At 32.9% G+C, this 26,075-nt stretch overlaps 1 protein-coding gene across 1 annotated transcript; it reads left to right on the forward strand.

Annotated features, from left to right (window-relative positions):
• The first annotated feature begins 22,818 nt into the window (after window positions 1–22,818).
• On the forward strand, window positions 22,819–25,560 carry LOC126746709 (uncharacterized). Its single transcript, XM_050455051.1, has 2 exons — window positions 22,819–22,952; window positions 24,487–25,560. The coding sequence occupies exons 1-2, from the start codon at window positions 22,823–22,825 to the stop codon at window positions 25,305–25,307; spliced, it is 951 nt and encodes a 316-aa protein (XP_050311008.1). The 5' UTR covers window positions 22,819–22,822; the 3' UTR covers window positions 25,308–25,560.
• Window positions 25,561–26,075: the final 515 nt, after the last annotated feature.

Raw genomic sequence — 26,075 nt, forward strand, 5'->3', positions numbered from 1 at the left:
TAAAAATTAGATAATAAATTTGTGTGCATGTTTTTATTAGAATTAGAATTAAGCATTTTTATATAATTATAAATACTTATAAGTAGTTAACCTCGTCTTAAATAGATTACCTATATTAAACAAGATTTCGTGGCATTTGACGTAATAAATAATTACGTCAAATGCTTTTTTATTTGACCTATAAGTATAAAATTAAAAAGACTTGAGACGAATTCTTGTTAAATATATTTATATATTATATTATTTGTTTACACTTTTAAGTTGTGCTAATAGTAGGTACCTATATGTGTTTCAAATTGATATTATTAAAACTTTATATCTTTACTCTTTGTATAAACTTTAACTAAAATATATATATTTTTTATAAATCAATAATTACATATATTCTCATATCGAAGCAAACTTGTAGGCTCACACTGTATTCGTATCCAATAATGTATTATCCTTATTATGGAACTTATATTATTTTTTAAATTGTTTGGCCAGTCTTTTTGCCTATTCTTATTGTGTTTCTTTTTGCTCCGAAATTATTGAATTTTATACTACTTGTAAAATTTATTAATTTAAGTAGGTATGTTAGTGATTTTAGTACTTTAGTTGTTATATTAATTTACGTTAAAAAGACGCTAACTTCTTTATTGCATTTTTTTAATTGGTTAGCAATTTTATTGATTTCATCCAGTGTGTATTATAAACCACCAATGCTATCATTTTGCACCCATATCTTATATTTGTATTTTACCACATTTTATTTTTTTATTATAATATATTTGCTAAACTTTCTATCATGTTTTATTTATTTGTATATCTGCACATCTCCCGTAAGTATCACATTATTTTACAGTCGACATCACCATTAATGTTGCTGTTTCCTCTGCACTTTAACGTAATACATATACGTATAAGTATTTGTTAAAAAAATTCCCGCCTATTTTATAAACATAATTATTTTAAAAAATAGGTACTTGGCTCATTTAGGTATATTTACTAAATCACTTGCACTTCGAAGTAAAATTAAAAATAATATTTTTTTAAAATCTTTTTTGGCCTTCACTTAGTATAAGTACGGCCAGAACTCGAAATAATATTTTTACTTTCAAATTTTAATAATTGACAAAGACAAATCATAGGTTATGCTAGTCTTTGCAGTATGACTTAATTAAAAATGGGTCGCAAATTTCCTTAATTTAACCTAGCATAAAAGTCTAAATACAGATTATATTAATGTAGGAGTAATCAGATCGGAAGTCATAAGTTAAATCGGAATTATAATAATATACAGGGTGATTCAAAATTTAATGAAAACATTTTAAGAGCTTATTTAACAGCCCAAAATAAGAATTTTTTTAATAATATTGTCTAACTTGCTTCGATTTCTAGATACAGGATGTAAAAATGTAAAAAAAAAAACAATTTTTATCAATTACTCAAAAAACTTTTAGCCGATTTAAATAAAATTTGGCAGGCTTATTTTGCGTTTTCTAGATACAGGGTGTAATTTTTTTTTAAATATATTTTTTTAAATTTATTATTAAAATAAGAAGGTCCTTTTATGAAGGGCCTTATGACTACAAATAAAGCTACCAAATCTTATTTCAATCGGCTGAAAGATTTTTGAAAAATTCATAAAAAAAATTTTTTTTTTTTAAACTTTTACACCCTATATCTTGAAAACGAAGCAAGTCGGACATACGAGTATATAGAAAAATTCTTATTTTTGGCTGGTAAATACGCCTTAAAAACTTTGCACTCAATTTTGAATCACCCTGTATGCTATCTTGTATCAGGGTGTTTCTTGACCTATATACGAATAAACTTCGTAAATTGTTACTGATAATAAATAATGACTAATAATTTTAAAAAATTTAATAAAATATTTTTAGATTTATTTAAAAAGTATTGGCGTGCATATTTATTTCGTAAACGGATAATTTTTTTTTTCGCAAAAAGTAAGCAAGATAGACAAAAAAGTCAAGAGACAAAAAATTAAATGTTTACAAATTTAGTATCTATGAATTCAAAAATAATTTTAAACTTCTAAAAAAGCAGGAGCGTGCATATTTTTTTCTTTAAAATAAATTAACAGTGATGCCCCACCGCCGCCACTAGACAGTAAACTTAAATCTAATTACATCATATAAGTCCCATATATTTAGTATTATAAACGGGTCAAGTTATATCAAAATCGATTGAATATTTCTTGAAATATCTTTAAAAATTATATTTTTATTGATTAACTTTTTATTACACCCCGTATCTCGAAAAGGCAGCTTGAATTCCCAAAAGTTGATAAAATATGAACTTTTTGTTTTATTTTTTAGCGATAGCCATAGAACTTACTATCGCCTATTACAATTTTATTTCAATAAAAGACCGCTTTTTATGTCATTTGAAGAAATCAATTTATTCAAAGGGATACAAATAACGTAGTAATAAAATTAATGTAGATGTTGAACGTTGATATACTGTATGAGCCGCCATCAGGAGCCGCACGTAACAACTATAAAAAAATCAAATTTCAGTATTCAATTTTATAAAAAATCAAAAAAAGATGTGTGATATTAATGTGTTAAGGGCTTTATATCTACCTTAGTGATTATCCTCGTATTTATATCTTCTTGAAGTTTCCCTCTCTGCCTCTTTACCCTTTTCTCTTTTCTGGGCACTCTTCCTCTCCCATGTTCTGGGAGTTTCCCTCCTTCGATTTTCTTCCCATTCTCTGGCCCTTCTCTCGTTCTCGCGGAGTTCCCGCTCTCTTTCGAGTTCTCCGATCCTCTCCCGCTCCCGTTCCCGGTGGTCATCTTCTTGTTTTTTCCTTTCCCTCTCTCTTTCCCTATCCCTTTCTCTCTCTCTTTCAAAATATTCTCTGTCCTAGAAGTTGATAATAATAGATATAATTATTTGTAATGTCAAATAATAAAATTACACTCATAATAATATAATTATTTACATTCATACGCAGGTGGTTTATCTCATAACCGCTTGGGGACGGAATGCCCTTCATGGGGATATAACCACCATCTTCTGAAGAAGTTACTCAGCAGAATAAGCGGTTACCAGTCCAAGCAGTTTTGGAACCGGGTCTTTGGTTAACCGGTTGGAGCCGGATTCAAGGTATAGTCGAACACTGATAATTTCAATAGATTTTGTCGCTCGATTTATGTACAAAAATTACCATTGGTTCCTACGTGTAAAACAAAGATAATAAACAAACCCAAACGACAGCAATTTTATCACATTCGTTGACCCGGGCGTCGCGTCATACTAAACGTCTAGTTAGGTATAGTAAGAAATGTTCATGGTGACGGCGGTGTTTCACCTTCCGTGAAAAAATTTTTAGCGGTAAAAACTTGCTACAAGTGTTTTTTAGCAAAAAACAATAACAAATATCATCAACTTAACTTTTTTATAGTCAATTATATCCTTTAATATAAAATATGCCACAAAAGCTAAAACATCTTCCGATATTGGTTATAGTTTTTTTGCTAAAAAATACTTGTGAGCAAGTTTTTAACGCTAAAAATATTTTTCCGGAAGGTAAAACAGCGTCGTCAACATAAACATTTCTCACTATAACTAGACCTTCATTTTGTGTTTAAAAACGCTGACGCTATGGAATAGTTTAATACAGGAGGGTTTGGCATTTTTTATTTTTTACTAAAATCGAAAGATTTTGTAATTAAAAAAACGATCAAAAAAATTTTAAGCGAAAAATATTAATTATTACGCTTGCTATAAACATTTAAAAATCGAGGCGCACCGCGAGGCTAAAAAAGGTATCTGACGCGGCAAGACTCGAGTGACGTCGATAGTCAGACGCGCTTCGCTAATTCCCTATACGTACTGCCAAAACGCTGGAAAATTTGTCTGACTACTGACGTCACTCCGGTTACTCGAGTCTTGCCGCGCCAGGTACGTTTTTTAGCCTCGCGGTGTGCCTCGATTTTAAAATCTTTATAGCGGGCGTACTACCGACCTAATTAATATTTTTCGCTCAAATTTTCTTTGATTGTTTTTTTTTAACAAAATCTTTCGATTTCAATTAAAATTAAAAATATAAATAAATTATAAATAAAAAACCTTTTTAAGAAAAAGCTTTTATTTAAAATGTACTAAAAAGAAGAAAATAAGTTTTAAATTTAATAAAATTTTCCCATCAACACTACCAATTAATTTATTGCATATATGAGTATGTATATGTCACATTTTTGAGGTTTGATGATATAAAAGCTTGTCGCGAGATACAAATTTTATTCTTGCTATCTATATAAATCTCGCGACAAGCTTTTATATCAAACCTCAAAAATGTGACATATACATATATGTAATAAATTAATTGGTAGTGTTGATGAGAAAACTTTATTAAATTTAAAACTTATTTTCTTCTTTTTAGTACATTTTAAATAAAAGCTTTTTCTTAAAAAGTTTTTTATTTATAATTTATTTTTAGCTTTTTAGTGCATTTTAAATAAAAGCTTCTTTTAATAATTTTTTTTTACTTTAAAATTATTAAGCAACCCAAATCTCTTCTAAATATCAAATTTGAACCAACGGTTCATAAATAACAAAGTTCGCTATTTTGGATCCGCCATTTTGAATTTTATAAATTTTATTTAAAATTGTTGTAAAGCGATCCAAATCTCTTCTAAATATTGAAATAGATGTATTTAATAGTCAACAAATATGACTCAATATATTTCTATTATTGGAGAGGTTTATGATGTTTATATTTAGTTTAAGCCAATATCCACATCGTCATCTTTCTTTATGAAAACAGAAAGCAACTGTAATATAAATGCGTTTGTATAATAACTGACGTAGTGTTTTTACTAATACAAAGACCGATTCATTAGGTCCGTATTAGTCTGTATTAAAAGGGATATATTTAATATTCATTCCTTTTTCGACTTTTGCTTCATTCGCTGCTTAAGTAATAAAAATAAAAGAATAGTTATTATAATTTGTGTTTTTGTTCTACCCATATTCTTAATAGGTTATGGGCCCAGAACGTTTGTTTGAATAAATTCGGTACGCGATAAAAAATTATAAACTTTCAAAGTGTAAATAAACTTCAGTGTTGTTAGTGCAAAAAAAAAAAATAGTGACAATGGAAAACAATAAAAAGGTGCTGTTATATTTTTTTTTTTCTAAAGTGCAATAAAATGGAATTATGGTGATGCGATGAATGCCAAGTTAATCAAAAGAAAAGAAGTACTAAAAATAGTGAAAGGTTTATGGCCTTAAGAGGGTCTCCAAAAGTTGTTTGATGCCCGGAGGAACTTAACCCCTCTTACCTGAAACGCCCAGAGAAGGAATCCTTCACAATGCTGCTAGCTCAAGCCGATGTGGGTTCTAGCTTCTTTCTCAACCAAATGAACCAACATTTCTTAGGTAGTAACTACCCAAGAGTTACCCAACTAAATGTCAAAATCAGTATGGCGCCACCAAGTTTTGGATTTTATATAATCCCAAAGGACGCCCAATATTTATCAAAATTTATTAAGGCAAGTTCAAAACGAAACTTGGAAAACAAAATCAAAGTCAAATCAGTATACACTATTGTTTCCAAATTACCTATGATATTCCAACCTACTTAACTCAAGTGAAAAACAAATTAACAACAGAAAATAACAATTTATTTAAGTCTTGATTATCACAGAGAATTATGTTATGTTATTTATCGTTAAGAGGAATAATTATTTAAGTTGGTAATAAGGAACCACAACACCACACAAAAAATACACAATCAAAGTGTGGTTGTCAAAATAAAATAAATTATGTTACACCCCAAACTTTGGGGAATGAAGCTTCAATTCAATTAAACTAATAACTTACATGGCCCGGTATATCCCGCCACGGACATTGACCTAAGCAAAAAAAAAAATAACAACCCTAACTGTTGAAGCTTCCCCACTTAAAATTACCCTTTTATTAGTTTACTCTAATATTTACTAGCTAATCTGAGAAAATTTGACATCTTAGGAGTAGTCTGAAAATAAATAATATAACCCAAGTATATACTCGTAGTACTACGAAGCCGGCTGCGTCTTACCTCACAGGAGTCACTTGTCACATATATATGTACTCTTATCAATAATATTCAATAATAAAATAGCATCGATTAAATAATGTCAATAAAATTTTAAATAAACTTATGTATGTCTCTCAACTCAAAAGATAAAAGTTGTGATAATAAAAATAAAATAAGTGAATAAAAAAAATTGTTATGTTGTGTCACTTAGCTCCACACACAGCAGACTACTTCAGATTCGAGATTCTCCCAGAAATCCAATTCCCAGTCAAAGGAAAACTGCAGGCTTCCAAGCTTCACCTCTTCCACTTCACAATACGCCAAGCTCTGGTAGTGGTCTAGGTTAGACGTTAGCTCACAGTTGCTTAAAATCTCCTTCTAGATTAGAGCCAGTAGAGTACATAACCCCAAAACGAAGCACCATGTGACATGAAGAAATCAGGTCCGTACAAAAAAAATCCGTCCAAAATCCATGTTATGTAGCTCTAGTAGCCAAAAGAAAAGAAAAAAACCTATACTATCAGTATAAACGATAAATTCAAGAATACCTACTTGCTAATTAAATTGTCCCCTGCCAATGCCAATCAGAACCGCTATTTTGCCGATGTTCGAGGGCACGTGAAAAATTATTAGGTTTTAAATCGCCATAAAGGCCAGTAAATTCAACAAAACAACAAATTATAGCATTACGCCCAAAAAGTTGATTTACTATCACCACATTTAGTCAATTATATCCCCATATGGGTAAAATTCACACGAATTTCAAAAAGAACTAAAGCACTCTTCACTTCATGACGGCGGTCTGGGAAAAGGAACGACCGCAGAGGTCAAACCCGTATTTAAGCAATCACGCACAAAGTGTATTGCCAATCAAAATATATAACAAAATAACTTAACTTTTTTTATAAGTACCATAAAACCTTTTATAAAAAATAAATAACAAAATTTGTGGCCCAAGGAAGTTGGCAATGAAAATATGTGTCACTATGACAATCAATTTCGATTTTGCCTAGACCAGCAACTTCTTGCTATCTTCCAAGAAAACTATTATTTACATTAGATAAAAAGAGACAAAAATTAGATAGGTCAGTCCGAGTAAAATCAACCAGCATATCTGGTATGGTCAAGCCAAAATCAGATATTGTACTATGAACAGTACAACATACACAATAATTGTACATGCCCAATTAATCATTATTCGTTATAAAATAATTAAATAATCAATATGGGATATAATTTAAATTCTAAAATATTTCTTTAGTCCAGAACCGGGTTTTATAAGAGTATAAATAAAATTTCATTAACAACCAGTACAATATGAAGCTGAAATGTACAAAACTAAATGTGTCCTTAAAAAAAAGAATACTGTAATTTGAAATGGCTAGAGAACAGAACTATGGTTTACTTGGGAGGCTATTACAGAGAGGGCATTACTAGTATCAATCATTAATATTTGTAAAATATCTATTTTGAAAATATAACTGTAATCAGTGCTTTTAATAAAGAGTATAAAATGCCAATTTTAACCTGTAAAAGCTACCCTCTTTTTCCCCCAAAAAAAATTTTTTCTAAAATTTTTTTTTTTAAATACTAATTTATAGGTGTATAGCCAATTAAGAAAATAATTACACTACCATCCAAATTAAATTTAATTATCTATTGAGTTAAGTAATAGGCAATGAAAATAAAAAAAATAAATTAAATAGGTAGCTAGTTTCCAACTTCATCATAATAAGATTTAAGATCTTGCACATGCCAATTTCCTTTTGATTTCCCATGCATATCCTCAAGTTCATAAATGCAGTAACCCACTTTATTTTTTACCCTAAAAGGACCTTCAAAATTACCTGCCAACTTAGCAGTAAAATAGTTCCCTGCATCTGACAATGCATACAATCTTTTCCAAACTAAATCACCAATATTGAATTCTACATTTCGACGTCTTAAGTTATATTGATCCCTAGATTTCTGACCTGCTTGTAATAATTTCTTCGATACAAATTCCCTTAGCTTCCCTAAAGATTCAACCCTTTTAATGGAATTCCCCTGAGATTGATCAGAAACTATATTTTGGTTAACGTCCCTATATTGAAAAAATTCTGATGCATGCAAAATCATTTCAGTACCATAGTTAATAAAGTAAGGCGTCTTACTTGTAACTTCATGAGTTGCTGTATTAATTGCACAAGCTAAAGCTGCTAGGTTTTCATCCCATATTCTATGATTTTCCGAAGCAAAAGCAGTTAACATGGATTTTAGTACTCTATTGACTCTCTCTGTAACATTAGGAGAAGGATGATAATTGGGATTATACATGATTTTAGATCCATATTTTTTTGCTAAATTTTGAAATTCTTTGCTCTTAAACTGTACCCCATTGTCACACCTAATAACCTCTGGAACTCCATGAAAAAGAAAAATATGTTCCTCAAGAATATTGCATATTTTAGCAGAATTAGCCTTCCTAATGGCAAAGAAACGATTAAATTTACTAAATACATCAGTGACCACAAATATATACATATTGCCACGTTTACTCTTAGGCAAAGGACCAAATAAATCCATACTCACAACCTGCCAACAATGTTTAGGGACCAAATTAGAAACCATTAAGCCTGCTGGCTTCTTTTGTTCAGGTTTGATTTTCTGACAAGTAACACAATGTCTCACAAACCTTACCACGGTCGACCTCATCCCTGGCCAATAATACAATCTGCCTATCTTGGCATAAGTCTTATAGACACCTAAATGACCTCCTAAAGGCGAGCAGTGGCAGCTTGCAAAAACCTCGTGTCTCCTATCCTTAGGAATAACTAATTTCCAATAGTCAGCAGCGTCACGTAAATCTGGGTAATCTAACCTCACATATTTATAAATCTTGTCCTCACTAACTCTCCAAAGAGGAAAATCTAATGGATTTTTGACAATTCTATCTCTCAATTTAATATACCAAGAATCACTAGTTTTATGAAAATCATGGTTGGAGAACTGAACAGAATCACAATTTACCGGGACATTCCTCGATAAAGCATCCGCTACTACATTATCGCGCCCTTTCCTATGAATTATTTTATAGTCGAATTGCTGCAGCCTTAAAGCCCATCTCCCCAATCTACCTTGAGGATTTTTAAGATTATCCAGCCACTGTAAACTATGATGATCACAAATAACCGAAAACTTAGCACCTTCCAAATAACATCTTAATTTTTCTATACCAAATAGGACTGCTAGAAGTTCTCGCTCAGTAGCTGAATACAACTTTTCCTGTCGAGTCAAGGTACGAGATATATAACAAATTACATTTTCACGCCCATCATAAATTTGATATAAAACAGCGCCAACCCCATATCCTGAGGCATCTGTTTGCAAAACGAAGTCATATTCGAACCTAGGGCAAGTTAAAATAGGTGCTGAAATCAAGGAATTTTTAACTTTTTGAAAAGCTTCATCACATTTTACATCCCAATAAAATTTAGTACCCTTCCTTAAAAGTTTGGTAAATGGTGCAATTATATCAGAAAAGGTAGGAATAAATCGACGATACCAAGAGAGCATACCAATAATTCTACGAACTTCTGTCACTGATTTTGGAGTTGGCATGTTAGTAATGGCTTCGACTTTGGAAGGATCCACAGAAATTCCATGACGATTTACTACATAACCCAAATATCTTAACTCGGCTCTACAAAATTTACTTTTTTCCTTATTAAGTGTAAGACCGGCCTCCTCCAAACACTGAAAAACATCTTTTAGAAGCTGTAAATGGCTCTTAAAATCTGGGCTTATTAGAATAATATCATCGATATATCTAAACACTGAATTCTGAAACTTGGGACCGAGGATGGTGTCGATCAACCTTTGGAAGGTTGCGGGGGCATTATGTAATCCAAATGGAAGTCTACGGAACTGAAATAAACCACGTCCAGGAACGGTAAATGCAGTATACTGCTTACTATTTTCCTCCAATTCAACCTGCCAATAAGCACTCTTCAAATCCAAAGAACTAAGATATTTGGCTCCACCTAACTTATCCAAAATGGCTGAAATGTAGGGAAGTGGATATGCACAACGCTCGGATACAGCATTTAATTTCCTAAAATCAACGCAGAATCTCATTTTGCCATCACTTTTAGGCACCAGAAGAACCGGAGAGAACCAAGCTGAAGTAGATGGTTCGATGACTCCCAACTCCAACATCTTGTCAACCTCCTCATCAATGAGTTTCTGTTTGAAAGGTGATACAGGATAATACCTTTGCTTAATAGGCTCACTATTAGTGGTTATCTTATGTTTAACAACTGAAGTGCATCCCAGCCTATCCCCAATCTTTTGAAAGTAAGATGAAACTAATTTATCCAAAGCCAAATGTTCTTCTGCAGATAAATCTGCTTCACACTGAATCAAGGAAATTTCAGAATTTAAAGGTTCTTCAGAAAAATGCCATTCACCTCGACGCATGTCAGGAACAATACCCAAGCTTTTCCAGAAATCAATACCCAAAACCAACTCATGACGAATTTCTGGGACTATAAAAATGTCAATAACCCTAATAACTCCTTTTACACTTACAGGCACGCTAACAACGCCTATACATTCACACGACATATTATTAGCTATTGTACAAGATGTTCTCCTATTAATGTCCAAAGTAACTCCCAATATTTTCAATTTTTCCCAACCAGCACTACCCATAAAAGTCCTATTTGCACCTGAATCCAAAAGACCATAAAATTTAGACCCAAAAATTTCTACTGATAAATAAGGACATTCCCCTGGACCTACATGTGCTAATACATAGTCAAGTACAATTTTATTTTTACAATCCATGGTCGAATCAAAACCAGAAGCAAACCCTCGACCTAAGATTGGCTTCTCGAGTCGTTTTCCTGATTATTATGTCTATTACAATTTGGACAGTTTATTTTAGTAAAGTTATCTTTTCCACAGCCAAAACATTTTTTAATTTTTGATGTACAATTTTTAGCAAAATGATTTGGTTGGTCACATTTAAAACAAAGTTTTACTCCAGAATTAGCATTACCAAAATTATTATTATTTTTGTTGCCAGAATTGTGATGATTTAGACCACTAGGACCTGTTTTAAAATTACTGTTCTTAAAATTATTAGAATTAAAATTTCTGTCTTGTCCATAACGATCTGAACCTTGGAATTTATTGTGGTTACTAGATCTTTGATTAAAATTTTGATTTTGTCCTGGCCTATTTTGATTATTAATATTATTATTTGCAAATCTATTTGTATTAACAAAAGAACTCTGATTTGAATGAGGTATATTCTGGTTATAATTACTTGAAAATCTATTATTATTATTATTATAGTTGGAATTTTGAAAATTTGAGTTTATTAATTCACAATTATTTAGATTGTCAAATTCTGTACTATTAAGTTTACTACCTATTTTAAAATTTTCTAAACTTGTCCTATTATATTGATAATCTAAATCAGGTTCGAGTGACAAATTGCCCTTCTTAGGTGGTTTAAAATCCTCTACCCTTAACCGAGTCTCCTCTAACTTTCTACACAATTCAATAAGTTCAAAAGGTGTATTTATTTCATGCAAAGTTAATCTTTCCTGATAAAAAGGCAAAATGTTTGATCTTAAGACTCTTAATCTTAACTGATCACCAACTGGAGTAGGCATTCTATCAAAAAGTTGAGACATAGCTGCAACATAAATACCAATCGGTTCATCACTACCCTGAGTTCTTTCTAAAATTTGTTTCCATAATTTATCAGCAACGTGTGGAGGTACAAATTCATCTTTCATTAATTTAATTAAAGAGTCCCAATCTGTTGCATATCTAGATATTAAGTGATAATAATTTAAAGCTTGACAGTCAAAAAGATCAGAAGCTGAGTTGAAAAGTTCTGCCTTTGAAACACCCCTTGAAATAGATAGTTCTTCTACCCTCTGTAAAAATGCATTGAAGCTTAAACCTGACTTATTACCTGAAAATTTTAAATTCCATTTAAAAACTGGAACACTTTTGAAATAAGATGTAGATGGTTGCATATTGGTATTTATCGCAGTCATATTAACTTCATTTCGAGTAGGCCTAGAATTATCATGAATAGAAGTTCGAGTTGAATCTAATAAAGTATTTACTTCAAAATTATTATCTAAGGGTGGATCAATATTAGAGTCTGAAAGAAGTTTTATTTTATTTTCATACTCAGAAACTAATGTTGTAAGTTCAAGAAGTAAAGAGGACCTTTTTGAAGCCACCTCTTTATCGGTGTCTGTAATCCTATTTATTCTGCCAGTTAAATGAGCAAATTTTGTTTCTATTTTCAAATGTTGTGTAGTTGTGCCAGGAAAAGATGAAATTGAATCTTTTAACTCAGTAAGTTTATTTGCACAAATCGGAATTTCGATATCAGGGTCAAGAGTTGCTGAGCTTTGAACTGAATTGCCTGATTTTTCTAATTGTAAAAGGGAACGCAAACATTTACGCAAGGAATCTGCTGTACCAGAAGGGTCAATACCTCTAACTTTAACTTCATATTCCAGCTCATCCTTTTGCAATCTTTCTATTGTAATCTTATACATGTTGTACTAAAAAAAATTGACCAAAAATCAAAAACAAATATATATGTACTATATGAATAGATAGGTCAAAATTAATAGGTTACCAAAATCAACTCCTATATTTTCCTGTAAAAATTCACCAAAAATTAAATAGAAGATTTTTATCCTATTCCAAATCCAAATATCATTTGAACACCTGTCCTAAAATTTCACGTTAACCTTTAAAAAAAAATTCAAATCCAAAATATGAATATTAAAGTCCAATCCAGTGAAAGAAGAAAAAAATTTTGGGTAACTATAGAGAAAGAAGAGTAAGTTGGGGCGCCAGTGTTATATTTTTTTTTTTCTAAAGTGCAATAAAATGGAATGATGGTGGTGAAGCGATGAATGCCAAGTTAATCAAAAGAAAAGAAGTACTAAAAATAGTGAAAGGTTTATGGCCTTAAGAGGGTCTCCAAAAGTTGTTTGATGCCCGGAGGAACTTAACCCCTCTTACCTGAAACGCCCAGAGAAGGAATCCTTCACAATGCTGCTAGCTCAAGCCGATGTGGGTTCTAGCTTCTTTCTCAACCAAATGAACCAAAATTTCTTAGGTAGTAACTACCCAAGAGTTACCCAACTAAATGTCAAAATCAGTATGGCGCCACCAAGTTTTGGATTTTATATAATCCCAAAGGACGCCCAATATTTATCAAAATTTATTTAGGCAAGTTCAAAACGAAACTTGGAAAACAAAATCAAAGTCAAATCAGTATACACTATTGTTTCCAAATTACCTATGATATTCCAACCTACTCAACTCAAGTGAAAAACAAATTAACAACAGAAAATAACAATTTATTTAAGTCTTGATTATCACAGAGAATTATGTTATGTTATTTATCGTTAAGAGGAATAATTATTTAAGTTGGTAATAAGGAACCACAACATCACACCAAAAAATACACAATCAAAGTGTGGTTGTCGAAATAAAACAAACTATGTTACACCCAAACCTTTTGGGGAATGAAGCTTCAATTCAATTAAACTAATAACTTACATGGCCCGGTATATCCCGCCACGGACATTGACCTAAGCAAAAAAAAAAATAACAACCCTAACTGTTGAAGCTTCCCCACTTAAAATTACCCTTTTATTAGTTTACTCTAATATTTACTAGCTAATCTGAGAAAATTTGACATCTTAGGAGTAGTCTGAAAATAAATAATATAACCCAAGTATATACTCGTAGTACTACGAAGCCGGCTGCGTCTTACCTCACAGGAGTCACTTGTCACATATATATGTACTCTTATCAGTAATATTCAATAATAAAATAGCATCGATTAAATAATGTAAATAAAATTTTAAATAAGCTTATGTATGTATCTCAACTCAAAAGATAAAAGTTGTGATAATAAAAATAAAATAAGTGAATAAAAAAAAATGTTATGTTGTGTCACCTAGCTCCACACACAGCAGACTACTTCAGATTCGAGACTCTCCCAGACATCCAAATCCCAGTCAAAGAAAAACTGCAGGCTTCCAAGCTTCACCTCTTCCACTTCACAATACGCCAAGCTCTGGTAGTGGTCTAGGTTAGACGTTAGCTCACAGTTGCTTAAAATCTCCTTCTAGATTAGAGCCAGTAGAGTACATAACCCCAAAACGAAAGCACCATGTGACATGAAGAAATCAGGTCCGTACAAAAAAAAAATCCGTCCAAAATCCATGTTATGTAGCTTTGCTAATTACATTGTCCCCTGCCAATGCCAATCAGAACCGCTATTTTGCCGATGTTCGAGGGCACGTGAAAAATTATTAGGTTTTAAATCGCCATAAAGGCCAGTAAATTCAACAAAACAACAAATTACAGCATTACGCCCCAAAAGTTGATTTACTATCACCACATTTAGTCAATTATATCCCCATATGGGTAAAATTCACACGAATTTCAAAAAGAACTAAAGCACTCTTCACTTCATGACGGCGGTCTGGGAAAAGGGACGACCGCAGAGGTCAAACCCGTATTTAAGCAATCACGCACAAAGTGTATTGCCAATCGAAATATATAACAAAATAACTTAACTTTTTTTATAAGTACCATAAAACCTTTTATAAAAAATAAATAACAAAATTTGTGGCCCAAGGAAGTTGGCAATGAAAATATGTGTCACTATGACAATCAATTTCGATTTTGCCTAGACCAGCAACTTCTTGCTATCTTCCAAGAAAACTAATATTTACATTAGATAAAAAGAGACAAAAATTAGATAGGTCAGTCCGAGTAAAATCAACCAGCATATCTGGTATGGTCAAGCCAAAATCAGATATTGTACTATGAACAGTACAACATACACAATAATTGTACATGCCCAATTAATCATTATTCGTTATAAAATAATTAAATAATCAATATAGGATATAATTTAAATTCTAAAATATTTCTTATATTTAATATAACCGGGTTTTATAAGAGTATAAATAAAATTTCATTAACAACCAGTACAATATGAAGCTGAAATGTACAAAACTAAATGTGTCCTTAAAAAAAAAGAATACTGTAATTTGAAATGGCTAGAGAACAGAACTATGGGTTACTTGGGAGGCTATTACAGAGAGGGCATTACTAGTATCAATCATTAATATTTGTAAAATATCTATTTTGAAAATATAACTGTAATCAGTGCTTTTAATAAAGAGTATAAAATGCCAATTTTAACCTGTAACAATATTTAAAGGTACGTAAATATCATTTAACAAATAAAATATATTTCTCTTATAATAATACAGGAAATGTCAAAAAACTATGTTCCTTTATCAAAAAGAAAAACAAACAAATAAAATTTTCTTAAAGAACACTTTCTCCAAGAAAAAAAGAACAACAAAAGTTAAACATCTTTAAAATGTTGAAAGTATGTTGACACTGAGCTCTCACCCTTTTTTTTGATTGCTGGGTTCATTCTGCAGTAGGGGTTCTTTTGTCAAGTGTTGTCGTTCTTGTTGAAACTGATCTTTTATGTTTGTTTGCTCTGGTGAATGGGGTAGACGCATGAAGTGAGATTGACTTCTTCCGGCATATGTAGATATGCTTGTTTTTGCTGTAGTTGCGAATAAGTTGGCTGTATTGACACTGGCCATTGTTGTCCGTGAGGTGGTTGATTGTACGGTTGTGTATGGTGCTGAAGTGTCTGTGGTTGTAGGTATGGTTGTAGAGTCTGGTGCCGATTAGGCTCTATGTTTTGAAAATATGTTTGATTCTGTAACCGATTTTTAACTTCTATCTTTAACTTCACCGCCCATGTTTTGGCTATTAAGGTAAATTTGTCTTTAACGGCCGGCGGCGCCGTGGCTGTAAAACGTTTCCCAATCACATGTAATAATATATTATCGCATTTATCCAGCTGCCATGTTATGGTTCTAGTTGTCTGAGTGGATGGGCGTGTGGATGTGGATGGTCCCAACGTCAAAGAGTGTGGTGTAGAGGGTGGAGAAATACTTGGCGACTCCCTTGGTGAGAATAATCCTGATTCACTAGTTGCTTCATCACGCTCAGCCGTAAATTGATGAAGTTCCTGAAAATCATATGAATATATCAATGTATATAATTATATTTTTTATAAAGAATTGTGAAACAGCCGTGAGTAATGAGGTATTATTTTGGTTACAGTTTCCTAAAACTACGACGGAATGGAAGAGTTTCGGTAGAGAGTTTGAGCAAAAATAGAATTTTCCACATTGCTTGGGCACTGTTGACGGCAAGCATATACAAATTGTGGCACCTCCTCGATCTGGATCATACTACTATAATTACAAAAAAACTTACAGCATTGTGCTAATGGCCATTATGAATGCAAACTGTGAATTTATTATGTGCGATGTTGGAACTAATGGTTGAGTATCTGATGGTGGTGTGCTAGACGATACAATATTTATGAAGAACTTAATGGATAATAAATTACATTTGCCAGCTGCAGAGGCAGTTGTCGACGGAGAGCCCCCCTTGAATTTCGTCTTCGTCGGAGATGAGGCATTTGCGCTGCGACCAGACTTCCTCAAGCCTTACAATCAAAGGGAATTGGACTATAATAAAAGGATTTTCAACTACCAATTATCCAGTGCCCGCCGAATAGTCGAAAACGGATTTTAGTTGCCAGATTTCGAATTTTTCATACAAAAATCAATTTGAACGTTGAAAATATTGATAAAGTAGAGTTAGCATCCTGTGTTCTTCACAACTTTCTACGAAAGCATGCAAATGAAGCGTATGCTCCTATATATGGACGTATTCGACGTGGAAGACGTAACAACTGGTATCATTACGTCTGGCCTTGGCACAGCTGATTATAATTTATTGGATCTTGCTCGCGGCCATCAGCGCAATGCCAGTTCAGAAGCAAAAGAAGTAAGGGAGAAATTTTCAAACTATTTTAACAATTCTGGCTTCAAAAGTTCCATGGCAGGATAAAATGGTTTCTCCAACAATTCAAGGCATTTAGAAAAGTAGCTACCTTTATCTACTATTACATACCTACGTAATAAAAATGTACTTACTGATTCTTTATCTTCATCTTCAACATTGGTTTGCGTCTTTCGTGGAATTTCTTGATCCCCTATAAAGTTAAGCAAATCACAATAACTTTTTTTAATTCTCTCCTGTACGCGGTTCTTAAAGAGTTAATTTTTTTTACTACAGTTTCTTTGTTTGCTCCTATATCGAACTTCCGCACTTTTTCAATATTTCAATCATACTTTCATAAGCCTGTTGTTTCGCATACGAATGCCCATGAGTATTGTAAAAAAGCGGGTGATGGTGACGTAGCACCGCGTATTTCTTAAGCCGGGAACACATTGCTCTGACGTGTTGTGTTGCGATGTGTTGTGATGCATTATGATGTGACGGGTTGTAAACAGATTGTTCTGATGCATCATATTAGGTCTGACCAATGTCAGACGTTAATATTTTATATTTAATTGATGCAGTGACAGTATAGCGGTGTGTTGTTTGCGTTTGTTCACCATGAATTCAAGCTCATCAGATGAATTTGATGAAGAAATTGAAGAATGTGCTGTTGCTATTATTTGTTCTACAAAACCTAAGAAAAAAAAAAATTTGGATTCACGAAATAAACGAAAATAGAGAATCATTTGGCGAATATCATACTTTAGTGAATCTACTTATTAAAGATGCAAATCGCTTCCATATGTACTTTAGGATGTCCAGGGATCAATTTGAAAGTTTACATGGAAAAATTGAAGAAAGAATAAAAAAAATTGATACCACTTTTCGAAGAGCGATCTGTACAAGAGAAAGATTAGCTGTATTTTTAAGGTAAATAACTTTTATTTCTAAATAAGTATCTACAGTAATATTTTACATAAATGGGGTAAATCCGTGTTCATACAGCGATGGAGAGTAGGAAGTACTCGTACCAGATTGTGGACAGCTGCTCTGAGTTGATAAATTAGTTGGATTTCGCAAAGGAGTAAGTTGCACGTAGGAAGTACTCGTACCAGATGATGGACAGTTGTTGTATTGAGTTGATAAATCAGTTGGACTATGCAAAGGAGTGGATTGCAGAGATGATGTTGACGTTGACTGATTATCTGTGGAGATTGTCACCGAGACGGGAAGGCTTTTTGCATCCAAATTCCTGATTTCTGCTTCAGATACCATTCGGCAAAACTCCATTCTAATATATGCCTGTTCCCTTTGTGGTAAGCGTTTCACTGTTTTGGCCATACTAAGGTAAAACATGTCTACCTCATCCAAATTAGAGGAAGGAGAATCTGAATTTATCTTATTGCGTCTCTCATTTCGTGCCTCGGCGTTTTGTTTCATGATATGCACCATTTCCTCTGCTGGATTCAGAGATATATCTTTGCTGGATAAACGGGCTTTTTTTTGCGAATATTTTGGATGGATCGGGGTACTAATAACTGGTGTGTCAGTACTTGAATGTTGTGTCTGTGTCAAATTGTCTGCATTCAAGGTGATACTTTCTTGGAGCGTATTATTAATAACATCGTCACTGCCAGTGCTCTCATCATCAATTACATTTGGTTAATCTTTTTGTGATTCTAGATTGCTTTTAGTTTGGCGACACTCTAGATATGGTATTAAAAACGACATTTCTTGTTCATACTTCCAGGGAACCACTTTTGTTGTCTCTTGTCCACTCTTGGTCTGCCTTCGCTTTTTTGCGTTTAGGAATGCGTTTCTCAATTTAATCCAAGACTCTCGAACCGATGGCACTAAAAGAAAATACAAATTTAAATTAATTAAAAAGTTAAATTATTTATACATATACATACTATTAAGTGTATTTTTTCAAGGCGCACATAGGGATTTCCCAGTTAACTTTTCAACTATTTTATGCCCTGATCTAATAGAAGTAAATAACTGATGCTTGACATAGATACATTTTAGAGTCTCAAAATGCCATAAGCTATCAGTCATGCAAAAAACAGAACAAAATTAGTGTTTTCTTACATCTCGGTATCTAGATAAAAATGTTAAAATTTGATAGACGTCTGCAAATACGTGTGATAAAAAATTAATTGTTTTTAGAGAAATAATGCATTTTTAAGTCTTTTGTCATACTTTTTTGGTACCACAAACAAACTAAAGTAATTTGAAAGTAATTTATCTACTCCAAATTTTAGCAATGTCCTTCTATTACAACAGGGCCAAAATCGGGTCGAAAAATTAATATGGAAATCTCTATATAAAATGCAAATGTGATCATTTTGCTAACAGCAGGTTTTCTTTTCAGATTCTTAGCCACTGGCAATTCATTTCGATCTCTTGGCTTCAGTTATAAAATGGGATTTAGCACAGTTCGTGAAATTATCAAAGAAGTAGCAAAGGCCATAAAGGAACTTCTAGCATCAGAATTTTTACCAATACCCACAAAGCAACGATGGGAAGAAACAAGTGCAAGATATCAGTCTATGTGGAACTTTCCTAACTGTATAGGCGCTTTAGACGGAAAGCATATAAATATTTGCTGTCCTATTAATGGCGGATCAAATTATTATAACTACAAAGGTTGTAACTCAATTGTTCTGCTGGCGCTGGTGGATGCTAATTACCGATTCATAGCGATTGATGTGGGCTCATATGGTCGCAACAGCGATGGAGGAATTTTTGCCAAGTCTTCTCTGGGAATTTCGTTAGCTAATAATACACTGAATCTTCCAGCTGATAAGCCGCTTACACAAAACGGTGAAGCTTTACCTCATGTTATTGTGGGAGACGAAGCTTTCCCACTAAAATCGTATTTATTACGCCCCTATAGCCGGCGTTATGTAGCAGGAAATGAGCCAAATAAAATTTTTAACTATAGGCTTTCGCGGGCTAGGAGAGTAGTGGAAAATAGTTTTGGAATTCTTGCAGCACGATGGCGAATTTTTCTTAAGCACATGGAAATACAACCAGATTTTGTTGATGACATAGTATATGCCGCAATTTGTCTTCATAATATGTTATGCTGCAATAATGATTTTGAGCCAGAAGAAATATATCGTAACACCCTCGAATCGTGTTTTACATTAGTGCCACCCTTGGGTCAAAATTCTACTCAAGATGCTTTTCGCGTTCGGGACAAATTTAGAGATTATTTTCTATCAGATATTGGTAGTATACCATGGCAATTAGAAACTGTACGACGTGGACGTAACGTAATAATAAATTAAAAAAAATACAGTACCTATGTAACTATGTATGTATATAAAAATAAATAAAATAAGCTTACATGGGCTATTAATTTCCTTTGCTATCTCCTCCCATGCTTCTTGTCTCATACTTTGATTTCGGTAGTGTCTTGACTTGACGTTAAATAAACATTCATGATTTCTTACATTTTCAATTAGTTCAATTTCGTTCACCATCGCGGCCATCGCGCTACAACCTACGGCCGAAAACGTTCTGACGGTGTCAAACAAAAATCTGGTTCACCCGCATTTTATCGCGACACGACAGGTCAGAACGCGTCAGAACGAACCGCATCAGATGAATGTGCACACTGCTCATTTAAATACACGCAAAATAAGCAGTATGATTCACATCATAACGCATCGCAACACAACACGTCAGAGCAATGTGTTCCCGGCTTTATGGACTTCCGGTGGAGTTGAAAAAGGGGCGGAGCCTAATAGGTCAGGGCGTTCTGATTGGCTGAATGTAGTGGGTGGAGGGGGATGCGGGGGGTACTATGTAGAAATGTAGAATGCTGATTGCCTGAATGTAGGATGTACAATGATTAGGTGGTATGATCCAGGAAGTGGCGACCTCTATGTGTGTTTAGTAAAAATTGGTACCGAACCATAATTAATAATGCAGATTTCTGTTTTATTTAATTAAATAAAAGAAAAATGTCTTAATTGTTTATGAGATTCGATCCTAGACAGGTCCCTATGAATTATTAAAAGTTAAGGTACTCGCTCGGTTGGATGTGGGTTGTACAATGCGGAAATGTAAAATGGTGACGATGATAAAGATAATCAAAATGATGTAAATAGAATTAAATATTTTTTATTAATGAGAAATATAATATGTTAATACATAGATAAATCAATAATTGTTTTATTTATTAAATATTAGACATTTCGTAATGATGTTTTTTTTCAATATTTGGGTTAACAATTTTTTTAGTTGCTCATATAAAGATATATTAGGACATTCAATACCAAATTTTTGTAGGTTAATTTTGTCTGAAGAATATAAAGAATTTGTCAATTCGTTATATTCGAAATATCGACCATTTTGAAAAAAATAGAGCATGCCATTAATATAGCGAAAGACGCCTTGTATTGAAGATGGTATACCTGAAAAATCTCGAGACGTGTAACCATAACAAATAGGTTGTAAAGTAAGATCATTTACTATTATGTAATAATTATTAGAAAAAAAATAAATTGTTTTCCCCGAATATGTATTTACTGCTCCAATAATTTGATTTTGGTAAAATTGTGTAAAAATCGAAGTTACGTTAAATTTATGGATTAAAGCAAAACTATGCTCGTTAATAATAAATATTTCATCTTTAATTATGAGAACAATTTCTCCTGTAAGCCTTTGATAGACTGAAGTGATTTTATCAAATTTTGGCAGAAATCTTAAGACTGAATAAATGGACATGTCTTTTGTTGTGAATTTCTTTGATTCTAATTTCATTATCCATAATTTATCTTTATGAAGAATATACAAATTATAATGCATTACAAAAAATATTAGTTCGCTAGGATTTAAGTCGCATAATTCATTAGTAGTAAGAGCTGTTGTACTACTAGGTGTAACGTATGTCGAAGGCGTGTCCGTAGAGGTTTTTATTGCTTCAGATCTAGGTGTGGTTAAAGATAAGGCTGGTGAGTTATTAATATTATTATTATTATTATTGATAATATGTTTTTTCGGTCCATATAGGTGTTGTATAGCTAATATGTCATCTTGATCCAACGTTTTAACAACTCGATTATAATAGGCATACATAAGTGCGGTATATAGGTACATTTGAATGTCCTTATCCTAGGGTATGACCAATTTCATGGCATAAAGTTTTTAATAAATCATATTGGTCAATGGGTGATTTATTATCTAAACCCAGTACCAGTTTTCACTAGCATCTATAAACCATTGGTTATTTTGATGCCATGATCAGTAATAGTAAAAATACATTAATATGTAACATTACATTTTTAATGTTTTTAATTTTTACATTTTTTACGTAAATATTCGCAATGTAAAGTTACATACTAAAACGTAAAATTTCAAATTTAATTGTAATTGTACACTGTAAAACTTCAATGACAATTAAAGTATTTCTTCAACAAAAAATATCCTAACGTTTGGTATTATTACTATAACTGAATATGTAATGCCACCATGTTTTTTTAAAAATGTACGATGTAAATGTACCATGCTTTTAAATGAATTATTATTTACTACTGATGTCGAATTTTTAACATGGAATTTTACATAAAAAGTCCAGAAATACATTGCATATTAACCAATAATATGTACATTTACATTAAGCCGGGCGTCCACCGAAAGCGGTGCTGTGCTGTGCTGGGTGGAGCGGCGTTGAGCGGTGCTGGGTTGCCAATGCATTCTTATGAAGTACCGTCCACTAAAGCTGGGGCGCTGTGCGGCGAGACAAGCTATGTCGTGCGGGGCCGCATGACTTCGCTTTGTGTTCGATTGACGCTGTGCGGAGACGGACAAACTCGTTTTGTTTTTTTTTTATTAATTACGATAAAAATGGAACAATTCATTGAAACTGTGAGATTAAATCCTTGCCTATGGAAAGTAGATGAAAAGAACTATAAAAGTCAAGACGCACGTGATATTGTCTGGGAAGAAGTCTCAAAAAAGTGCAATATAACAGACGGTAAGTTTAAATAAATAAAATTAAAATCACACAAATTCACACAGAATTAAAAATTAAAAACAAAATTAAACACAAAATTAAAAAATCACACAGATTCGTCCGAAAAAGTTAAGATAGAAAAATGAACTTTATTTCACTCCATCTTTTAACAGAATTAGCTCTAGAGTCCCATAAAGTCGTAAAAGTCACTATATTATTTATTTGGCATCCTGTATTTTAAAAACAGTTGGATAAAGATAAAAGTGTGATACATTAAAGTTTTTAGAATCTAGTGTGAAATGTGAAATCCAAAAAAGTAACAATATTAGGCTGTTTCATTCAAAATAAGCGAGTAGGGGTGTAGTTTACAGTAGTGTGGTTACGTAAAACACCCTGTATACCTATATTATTTATCTATATTCCATACTTACCTAAAGTAAATGGTTACTAAGGTATAGGGTGTTAAATTTTAATATTTATTTTTATTTATTCTTTATTTTAACTCGAAAAGAACCATTTATTCAAGAAATTTGGTACAGGATACTTAAAATAAATACAAAACGTACGACAATTTGTTTTATTACTCCTGGTTATTTACATAATTTTATCTTGCCACGGAATCCTTCCTGTGTCAGAGTTAAAGTAGTTACAAAAGTTCTGCCTTATGGCAAAAGATTCAGCTGTTGCTCTTACACCTCTATGTGCTAATGGCAACCACTGATTTTCAGGCAAACTTTTTCCTAATTGTTCTTCATTTATATTAGGCGATCTACCTTCCCTAGTGCCTAAATAATTATGTAGAACACAGGTCGCTTTAATTATGCTATCTATACTCTCCAATTTGCATTCCAATGGACGTTTATAGATTCGAAATCTTGCTGCCAATATACCGAAAGTATTTTCTATAACTCGTCTAGCTCTGTTCAAGCGATAATTAAAAACACGATTTTCTTTATTTAAAGATCGTCTTGGAAATGGTCTCATTAGATTTACCATGAGCGGAAATGCCTCATCTCCGACTAATACGAAGGGAAAATTATATTCATTATAATTTTCCATGAGACTAGGTTCAGGAAAATTAAACGAATTTGTTTTTAACCTTCGCCCAATAGGACTATCAGCAAATATTCCCCCGTCACTAAATCTGCCTGATGACCCAATGTCGACTGCAATCAGTTGATAATTGGCACTTGCTATGGCCATCAATACTACAGAAAAAGTTTTCTTGTAGTTAAAAAACGATGAACCTGAATTCGGTGGGGCTTTTATAACCACATGCTTGCCGTCTATAGCACCGACACATTTTGGAAACTGCCATCGTTCTCTAAATTCCAATTCATAGGCTTTCCAAGACTCTTGGTCGGGCATTTTCATGAATGTCGGTTGCAACTGGGACCAAAGGGATGAACAAACTTCATTAACTATCTTTGAGACAGTTCTTTCTCCTAAACGGAAACTATATCCAATTGTTTTGTAGGAATCGCCCGTCGCTAGAAATCTAAAAAAAAAAGTTTTTTTTTAATTTTATTAATATTTAAATTAGTTTTTTTTTTAGGAAAAGAGGCTAAACGGGTATGGAAAAAGTTAAGGGATTCTTTCAGGGACGCTTTAAAAAGGCAAAATGAATGTAAAAGTGGGGACGCAGCACCTGCGGTAAAACGGTTGTGGGTATACCAAAAACAAATGGAATTTTTGATTCCATATATGACCAACCGAAAAAGATGTTCCAACGTAGCTGACACGCAATCATCAAACGAAAATACAATGGAAACATGGCCACATGAAGAAATACAAACTCAAAACGAACAATCACACAGTGACTTTGAACACACGGTAGTGACTGACGAAGAAACTCAAATAAGTAGTAGAGAAACCCAAGAGAAAAATCCTGAGTTTATAGAGCCTGTTAAGAAGAAAAAAAGTCAATGGCAAGAAAACGTTGTATCGATAATGAAACAACAAGCTGAAAAAAGGGAGGCTAGGGCTGCTGAGCGAGACGCTCAAAGAAAAGAATTTGAACAAAAATTGCGGTCGAATGATCCTCTTAAGGAATTTTTCAACAGTATGTATTTAACAACAGCTGCTATGCCTCCACATTTACAAGTTTCCATTAAGCGAAAAATATTTGATGCTGTTACTGAGGCGGAACTGAGTAATTTTACGAGCCACGCCAGCAGCAGCACTGGTACTCACGGTTCCCAACATTACTTTCACACACTACAGCCACCCCAACATTCGAACTCAATTTATAATAATCATAATCATCATCATCATACTTCTACTCCGCTACCGTCACCACAATCAACATCCAACCAGTCATCAAGCGACGAAACTGCAGGAAGCTACTTTGGAAATTGGAATTTAGATAATCCATAATTATTATATTAATATTACTATTAGCTATTATAGCAGAAATATTAATTATTTATTTAATACCTATTAGATTATTTTTTTATGATGGAATAAATTTGTGTCAGGAAAAACTAAAAATATTACTTTTAAATAATCAAAAAAATAACTTACCTTAAACATACACCCAAACGCTCCTCTGTTGTGACACTTTCTCGGTAGTTCGTATTAAGCTTTATAATTTCAAATCTTATTAATTCATGAATTTCCACAAACTGAGCTCTAGAAAGCCTAAAGTAATTTTTAAACTGCTCATCACTTAACACTGGAATTAATTTATGAACTTCGCCAAATTGTTTTCGCTCTACTAAATGATTTGATATCCAAAATCTGTGTTTTCTTTTATCCGCCATAAGCATACAACTTAATAAATTATTTGTATGCTCATCTTCGGAATCATCCTCTTCTGAACTTAAATCAAAAAGATTCTTTTCAATTTCTATATTATTAAACATAATTAAAAGATTAATAATTAATAAGATCATATTATGCTTGCTAACGCACGACAAACTTTTGGTGGACTGTCCAACTACAGCTTTGCCCAGCACAGCACAGCATAGCCCAACGCAGCACAGCACAGCACCGCTTTCGGTGGACGCCCGGCTTTACTCGGGACAGCGCGGCCCGGCGGGTTGGTTAATCAATGCCGGGTCAGGGTTTGGGTTTATATACCCAAACCTAAACCGGAATTGATAAACCCGCCTCGCCGTTCTAAGTAATGTAAATGTACATATT

Source organism: Anthonomus grandis, chromosome 18 (genome assembly GCF_022605725.1).
Source record: "Anthonomus grandis grandis chromosome 18, icAntGran1.3, whole genome shotgun sequence".
Lineage (NCBI taxonomy): Eukaryota > Metazoa > Arthropoda > Insecta > Coleoptera > Curculionidae > Anthonomus > Anthonomus grandis.